Raw genomic sequence first — 9,069 nt, forward strand, 5'->3', positions numbered from 1 at the left:
TGGTCGACACTAAAGGTCCAACTCATTTGGGAAAAAGCTCGAAATAAAATACAAAACGGATCCTTTTATTAATGGAAAATATGAAAATACACTGCCCTTGTGGCTATCAAAAACATGGAGTACCGGTATATACAATGGAAACTATACTAAGCTACAGATAAAGGGGAAACAAATGCAAAGATCATATTTGATTTTCCAGCATACGCACACACACTCCCCATCTGACAGTCATACACTCACACTCATCCACACACACACATACTCTCCCTCCAAGCATCTCTTCCCTGGTTAAAATAAGAAAACCACCTCCCCAGCCTGTCTCAGCCCCATCTCCAATCAAACCCAAAGGAGAAGGACAAAGTTGCCCATAGACACGGATCTAAAGTCTGTTCATTTCCACCTCCTTAAATGGTGAAGCTTAGGGCTGGTCATAGTAATCTGATCCTAGATCTGTGTCTATGGGCAACTTCTACCTGGGGCAGTCAGGGAGCCCCAGGCCCCTCCCCCCTCAGCTGTCCTGTGCTGAGGTGGCCAGCGTCACCGTGGTGATGGGCTGGCCAATCCCGTGCAGCTGAATGCGGGCCAGCTTCTTCTGCTCACACTCCGTTACCAGGTTGTTGAGCTCGGCAGCACTGTAGCCAATCAGAGTCCTCAGGTCGCACACAAACTTGTAGACGAAGCGCTTGCCCTGCACCTTGCTGATCATGTCCCCATCGTAGTAATACCTGAGAAAATATACATATACAGATATGATGGCGCCGGAGGGGGTGGCTGCAGTTTTATGGACTCTTAATTCTCGGTAACCACTGTATATAGCCTCGCTATTGTTATTTTTACTGCTGGTCTTTAATTATTTGTTACTTTTATCTTGTAATATTTTATATTTTATTTTTGGTATTCTTTCTTAAAACTGCATTGTTGGTTAAGGGCTTGTAAGTAAGCATTTCACTGTAAGGTCTACACCTGTTTGTATTCGGCGCATGTGACAAATAAAATGTGATTTGAAATAATCAGATCAATTAAAATGAGACGACTAGAAAGTTCAAGGGAACAAAAAAAAAATTATGCACTCACTAACTGTAAGTCGCTCTGGATAAGTGCGTCTGCTAAATGACTAAAATGTAAATGTAAAAACGGAACAAGTCATAAGATAAGAGAGCTTGAACTTGTGCAACGAAAATTAAAAAAGAGGAAAAGGGAGAGAAACTGGCAGATTGGCATACCTGAGCGCTCGGCTGAGTTTCTCATAGTTCATGGTGGGCTTGTTCTTGCGTTGGCCCCATTTCTGGGCCACCAGTTCAGGCTGGTTGAGTTTGAACTCCCCCTCCTCTCCCACCCAGGAGATACAGTCTCTAGCATCCTTATCAGTCAACAGCTCCAACAGGAACTGCCACAGCTGGATCTGACCGTTGTTACCTACGGGGACAGGTGAGAGGACGTTTTTTTGACATCAGATACGAGCATATGCACATTCACTCACACTGTTAAGGCACCCATAAAAAAGCATTGGAAGACTAATGCTATTTAGGTACACATACATACACGACATCCAACACACACAAATGGCTACCTGTGCGGTTGCCAGGTGAGCTGCGCTCCTCTCCTCCTGAGATGCGGGGTGTTCTGGGGCCGCGGTTCTGCTTCAGAACCTTGATAGTGGTGGGTGTGGTCTGCACAGCAGCCGGGATGATCTGGACCTCTGAGGGCGGAGACAGAAGGTTCAAACAACCAGAAACATACAGGATGAAGTTACCCCCTGATCTATGGTCAGTTTGGTGTTCCTACCCATGTTGGCACAGGTAAGGATTCGGGTGAGAGTAAGCTGATCCTAGATCTGTGCCTATAGGCAACAACTCCAACATAGATGAAAACAATATAGTGTGGTAGATGCATGCAGGGTGACAGTGAGTGAGAGAGACAGGAAATAAACTTACGTTGGTCAATGGTGACTGTGGCCTCCTGGCCAGACTGGTCCTGACTGGCCAACACATCTGTAAAGAATGGGGACATATACAGTATGTGAGCTAAAACCAACTTCAATGAACATGCTTGCCCAGGCTCAGAACAACTCCCTTTCCCTAGCCTCTAATTTTCAGGCATACTGTATGTAAACAATATAATAAGAATACAAATGTGGGGGGTGCTTATATTTGTCCTGTTACACACAAGCGTGTAATGGAAATGTATTTTTTTTGTTGCATATCCCAACTCCCCGAGACACCCGCAGGGAGTGGGGTCACGGCAAGGGACGCCATTGTACAGCGACCCTGGAGAAATGAGGGTTAGGTGCCTTGGTCAAGGGCACAGCGACAGATTATTTATTATTTTATTTTCTCTCACTTTGTCGGCTCCGGTATTCGAAACAGCAACCTTTCGGTTACTGGCCCAACCCTCTAACCTCGAGGCTACAGTGAGGGAAAAAAAGTATTTGATCCCCTGCTGATTTTGTACGTTTGCCCACTGACAAAGAAATGATCAGTCTATCATTTTAATAGTAGGTTTATTTTAACAGTGAGAGACAGAATAACAACAACAAAATCCAGAAAAACGCATGTCAAAAATGTTATAAATTGATTTGCATTTTAATGAGGGAAGTAAGTATTTGACCCCCTCTCAATCAGAAAGATTTCTGGCTCCCAGATGTCTTTTATACAGGTAACGAGCTGAGATTAGGAGCACACTCTTAAAGGGAGTGCTCCTAATCTCAGCTTGTTACCTGTATAAAAAGACACCTGTCCACAGAAGCAATCAATCAGATTCCAAACTCTCCACCATGGCCAAGACCAAAGAGCTCTCCAAGGATGTCAGGGACAAGATTGTAGACCTACACAAGGCTGGAATGGGCTACAAGACCATCGCCAAGCAGCTTGGTGAGAAGGTGACAACAGTTGGTGAGATTATTCGCAAATGGAAGAAACACAAAAGACTGTCAATCTCCCTCGGCCTGGGGCTCCATGCAAGATCTCACCTCCTGGAGTTGCAATGATCATGAGAACGGTGAGGAATCAGCCCAGAACTACACGGGAGGATCTTGTCAATGATCTCAAGGCAGCTGGGACCATAGTCACCAAGAAAACAATTGGTAACACAATACGCAGTGAAGGACTGAAATCCTGCAGCGCCCGCAAGGTCCCCCTGCTCAAGAAAGCACATATACATGCCCGTCTGAAATTTGCCAATTAACATTTGAATGATTCAGTGGAGAACTGGGTGAAAGTGTTCTGGTCAGATGAGACCAAAATGGAGCTCTTTGGCATCAACTCAACTCGCCGTGTTTGGAGGAGGAATGCTGCCTATGACCCCAAGAACACCATCCCCACCGTCAAACATGGAGGTGGAAACATTATGCTTTGGGGGTGTTTTTCTGCTAAAGGGACAGGACAACTTCACCGCATCAAAGGGACGATGGACGGGGCCATGTACCGTCAAATCTTGGGTGAGAACCTCCTTCCCTCAGCCAGGGCATTGAAAATGGGTCGTGGATGGGTATTCCAGCATGACAATGACCCAAAACACACGGCCAAGGCAACAAAGGAGTGGCTCAAGAAGAAGCACATGAAGGTCCTGGAGTGGCCTAACCAGTCTCCAGACCTTAATCCCATAGAAAATCTGTGGAGGGAGCTGAAGGTTCGAGTTGCCAAACGTCAGGCTCGAAACCTTTAATGACTTGGAGAAGATCTGCAAAGAGGAGTGGGACAAAATCCCTCCTGAGATGTGTGCAAACCTGGTGGCCAACTACAAGAAACGTCTGACCTCTGTGATTGCCAACAAGGGTTTTGCCACCAAGTACTAAGTCATGTTTTGCAGAGGGGTCAAATACTTATTTCCCTCATTAAAATGCAAATCAATTTATAACATTTTTGACATGTGTTTTTCTGGATTTTTTTGTTGTCATTCTGTCTCTCACTGTTCAAATACACCTACCATTAAAATTATAGACTGATAATTTCTTTGTCAGTGGGCAAACATACAAAATCAGCAGGGAATGAAATACTTTTTTCCCTCACTGTACCTGCCACGAGGTTAGTATTATGACTCTACTTAGGCTTGAAATGTTGCTAGCCCTTAACCCTAACACACTGACTCAACATACAGAAGCTACAACACAAACTCACACTTGCGGAGCAGCTCCAGGTGGCTCCAGAGGATCTCTCCACTGGGGACCCTCTGCAGGAACTCTTCCTGGGTGAAGGAGCAGAGGTTGCGACCTGGGATGTGAATCCCTCCCACCTCCATCTCATCAATGCTGAACTCCTTCATAACCCACACGGCCCAGTGGATCACCTGGTCCGCCGTCCACTGTTCTGGGTCTGAGAGGAGAGCGACACATTACACACAGATTAAAAGACTGACAATGCTGACTATAGCTTTTTTGTCTGTTAAAAAATTAATGGCAATCGCAGCAAACGGGTCTCACTTTGTACAACGGTGTGTAACTGCCTGATTAATTGTGGTTTTGTGTTTCAGAGTGTGTGTGTGTTTTTCTGTGTGTGTCCTGCTTGTTTTTGTGTTTCAGTGCAAGTGTGTGTTTGTGTCCTCCTCACCGTAGGGTATCCCCAGACGGACCTGTTCCTTGCGGTAGCCCTCCAGGGCGGCGGCCCAGCGGGTCACCTGCTCCGACGTGTCGTCTGACAGGGAGGAGTGCTCCACAGCGATCAGCTGGCCCTCCTCCATCAGGGTGCCCTCCTCCCCCGCCGCATCCGGGTCGATCACCACCTCCACCGTCTCCACCGGCTTCACGATCTCCAGGATGTTCAGCTTCTCCTCGCCTGGATGAAGGGAGGGACGTGAGTGGAGGTTAGAGTGTGATTAGTATCAACAGCCTAATTGTTATGGTGCAACATTTGTGTGCATCTATAGATTGGTGCCTGGGTTTTGATAAAGTCTTGGTGCTCAGGCTGTCGTTTGTGTACCTGGCTTGGTGATGATTTGTAGGCTGAGTTGCACTGTGCCGTCTGTCTTCACTCCTTGATCAAAGAGGCTGTGGTCTGGATGCAGCTGGAGAGACAGAAAGAAAGAGAAAGGAGAGGGCGAGAGGGGAGGGGAGGGCAAGCGAGGGACAGGGGGGAGGGCAGGCGAGGGACAGGGGGGAGGGCAGGCGAGGGACAGGGGGGAAGGCAGGCGAGGGACAGGGGGGAAGGCAGGCGAGGGACGGGGAGGACAGGCGAGGGACAGAGGGCAGGACAGGCGAGGGGAGGACAGGAGAGGGACAGAGGGAAGGACAGGAGAGGGAAACATGGGAGAGAGGGGAGGACAGGTAAATAAGAAGAGAGAGAGGATGGAGATGGAGCAAATGGGAGAGACAGAAAGGGAGAGAAAAAGAGAAGATTACTCTAAACATTTCTACATTAAATGATCAACTCTAAACACATGAGACTCCATCAGCATCAGGTCTGATCAGGTGGGGCAGGTATTTCAACCCCATAAATACAGGCTTCCATCAGCATCAGGTCTGATCAGGTATTTCAACCCCATAAATGCAGGCCTTCATCAGTACCTGGATGTCCTGTAGACAGATCTCATATCCATCCAATGACATCTGGATACGGGGCTCCAGGAGCTTCTTCAGGTTACCGATTGGCTCATTGATGTCGATGTCCTGTTGGATCAGATCGGCTGATGTAATGGTCTGCTCCTCAACTCTGAAAATGGCACGACCACATAAACAAAAAAACACAAATAGTAATGTTTAGTCATCAGTAGTAGGGAGGGAGCTGGGTTTGAATTGATGTGCTTATGGGTGCCTGTTCACATTGTAAAATATGTCATTCACCCCTCCTCCAGGCACTCCTGTTTCTCCTGTCCATCGATCTCAATCTCTATCATCTCCTCTGTCTCGCTTTTAGACATTGCTGTACCCCAATATTCAACCTATTCTGAGGAAGAGACAGACAGACCGGGGGATATCAATCAACATTAAGGTGACATCAAATGTTTTCAGATGTGATGGTAGAAACACATCGCTACAAAAGGTTGAAATCAAATGTCATCAAATATACAATAAATAAAAAAAACTGAGGACTAGTAGCAAAATTGTCACCATCATTGGGATTTTAGTAAATTATCATGAACACATTTTATGAACCGTGGCATTATATCAAGTAAAATCCACAAGGTTAATAGCTAGCTAGTGTGGGTCTTGATGGGAATGAAATTGGGTCATTCTCATGAAACTGTAAAAAAATATATATATACATCTCAAGTCTCATTTTTCAAGAAATGTCCTCTTTAATCACTGAATCACTATTGATCTATTTCAGAATTATTATGTTTTTGATCAGATATTATGCATTTTGCCAACATTTTCACAAAATTCTCATTCCCATAACAGTTTTCGAAGTCCAAAAAAGTAATAAACAAATCAATATTATAATATTTTTCAACATTGCTCACCTAATGACAAGGCCTGAGCATAACACTAAAAAATAAACATATTTTACATTATACAATTATCATATAATTAAATCGGACTTTTTCCCAATTTGAGCTCTTTAGCGTTTCGGTTATGAGAAGGACAAGGGGGTGTTTGAGAATAATAACCTCATTCTGAAGGCATATAAGCAAATACATACACTTAACTTGTGTTCATCTAAGGACTACTCCTGTAGATGATGCATCATGGGTGATTAAAGCTTTATGTTAAAACTTATTGGAGTTTTTACAGGAACTTGAAAAAGTGTTATGTAATGAGACATGTCCACAGATACCGTTTGTATGTCATAAATATTATAGTTTCATGTAAACTTCAACTAGTATAACATTTTTATGATTTATGGACAAACTACCGCAATATATTTGGGGTTTTATTCAAATAAGTTAGGTTTTTCTAAAGAATTTGTTAAATAAATTGACCCGATAATTTCATCCGGACGCATTTCAGCAATGAGAATTTGGAGTGAGAATTTACCAAATTCAGGCAAAAATTTAACATTTATTTGAAATTAGACACTTTCCCAAAAACTAAACATCTAGTCCTCAGAATGATAGTTGATTTTTGCAGATGAATCATGGTTTTGTAACTCAATTTGCTAGACATTTTAAACCTGTTTCATGAGAATCACCCAGTTGAGGGAGCCTCGGATTCTCATTGGGCGGCAGAGAGTTATGTGCGAGCTAAAGTACTAACTCGAGGGCGAGGCCTCTCCAAAGCGTAGGCCTTACGGTGGGCCATTAGTTGATAAATCATTACATAAACTTGATCAATTCTGAAAGCAAACACTTCTCAGATATATCGGTACTAATGTTCTTTATACGTGTAGCATAGCTGTACAATGCTGTAGCAATGCAATGCTAGCTATCCAGCATATTTGTCAGCGATGTTACGTGGAGGGGCGAGGCACGCGCGAAATACACAATTTATACTGACTGTAAGAAACATAATTCAATGAATAACTTATTTAAAATGTCGATTTAGATATACTCTGAAACTTAGAATCTGGAAAACTTTAAAACGGAAATGGAAGAAACGGAAACAAAACAGTAGAGGGGCAAACGCAAAGGAGCCGGAAATCCTGGCTAAGTTTACAGTGTTGTCTACAGACTTCCGAGAGCGGTCAGGGGGAAATACCGGAGTAATTTGCTCGATTAAAACGGACAGTAAAATGATATTTATAACATTGGGAAAACGTATTTATATATACCTAACCGTATAACGTATCACCAGGGCGAACAACTGGACTACAATGAACAAGCTGTCGTTGGCGTTAGCAATATTAGCTAGCTATCAATTACCACTGCTGGCTAATAGCTAGTTAACTAACGTGTCGAAAGTTGGATTTTGGATGGACACGTTTGAAGGCAAATCGTAGACAAGTCATTTGGAAAGTTATTTTGTAGTTTGGAAGTAATCTGAAAACGATTCCATTCAGTACAGTATTTAGACTTGATGTTAGTGTAAGTTATTGTTTTTAGGCTAATGAAGGTGGCATAGCGGATCAACAAGCTAGCTAGCTTTGTAGCCATCATTCTAGCTAGCTAGCAAACAGTTTGATACAAAAAGCGGGAAGACCGATTAGGCAAAGCTAGTGAAAGAAGATACAATTCCTTTCAGAGAGACAATGTAAAGGATTTCATATATGCATTGCAAATATTTGATGGTCATACACATACCTCTTAAAATGTACACTCCAAGATTGTGGACTTGATATATGAGTCGATGTAGGATAGCAAGCTAGCCTTTCCACTCAAATCGAATTCATGCAAGTTTTTGGTCAACAAGACAGGGGGCGGGGACTAGCTTGCTTTTTAGACATAGACAAGAGTTTACTCTTGTATCAAAGAAATTATCATGATATTTGTGTGTACATTATGCTGTGTATGTGTTATGTGATGTTTTATAGCACGCATAATTATTGACTATAATTTTCAGCATGTAACCCACTTTGACCAGTCGGTTGTATGCATAGAATTATGTGGTGTAATAATTGAGCCATCAGTACTCCTTATTCCACAATGTCCTTCCTACAGAGGTCCTATTAAATTCTAAGCTCTACTATGTATTTTTTTGGTCCATCCTATGTCCTGAATTATTTTATACTCAAAGCTATAAAAATCCCTATCTTTAAGGGTAGGTAAACAAACAAGCTTCAAGTTTTAATGTCACGATCACAAGTACGGTGAAATGCCTTTCTTGCAAGCTCTAAACCCAACAATGCAGTAATCAATATCAATGTAGTACTAAAAATAACATGAGGTTTAACAAAAACATACGATAAATAAACATGTGCAGTTCATGAGCTCTTATTACAGAAAGTGTAATTTTATTTCCAAGTATTATCTAGTATTATATTCATAGTATCATTATGCTGCAGTGCCTGTTCATAATAAATACATATTTTATGTAATGTTGATATAGGCCTATCTAGTCATCAAGAAGACTGATATTGTCCCAGTAGGTGGTATCTGCATAATACTCAGAGCCTCAGACATCTCAAACAAAAATTACCCTACGGTTACACATTTCCCAAGTGAATAAATAATTGGTTGGGGTTCAGTAAGCAATCAATGGTGGTAGGGGCTAGACTGATTTCACACTGAGCAACACATTCATTAGCCATCATCTCACAACTT

General features: G+C 42.9%; 1 protein-coding gene across 2 annotated transcripts; it reads right to left on the reverse strand.

Annotated features, from left to right (window-relative positions):
- Positions 1–44: 44 nt before the first annotated feature.
- Positions 45–8,198, reverse strand: LOC311143918 (GA-binding protein alpha chain-like). Of its 2 annotated transcripts, none has more exons than XM_084179796.1 (10): positions 8,110–8,198; positions 5,774–5,876; positions 5,498–5,642; positions 4,914–4,998; positions 4,545–4,769; positions 4,116–4,310; positions 1,935–1,991; positions 1,571–1,699; positions 1,224–1,416; positions 45–725 (listed from the first exon to the last, which is right to left on the reverse strand). In XM_084179796.1, exons 2-10 carry the CDS (start codon positions 5,848–5,850, stop codon positions 509–511), a joined length of 1,323 nt encoding a protein of 440 aa, XP_084035922.1. In that variant the 5' UTR covers positions 5,851–5,876; positions 8,110–8,198; the 3' UTR covers positions 45–508. The 2 variants fall into 2 exon arrangements, with proteins under 2 accessions (XP_084035922.1, XP_084035923.1); XM_084179797.1 differs by having other exon boundaries at positions 5,774–5,871; positions 8,110–8,193.
- Positions 8,199–9,069: the final 871 nt, after the last annotated feature.

Source organism: Coregonus lavaretus, assembly GCF_964263955.1.
Source record: "Coregonus lavaretus genome assembly, chromosome: 16".
NCBI classification, from domain to species: domain Eukaryota; kingdom Metazoa; phylum Chordata; class Actinopteri; order Salmoniformes; family Salmonidae; genus Coregonus; species Coregonus lavaretus.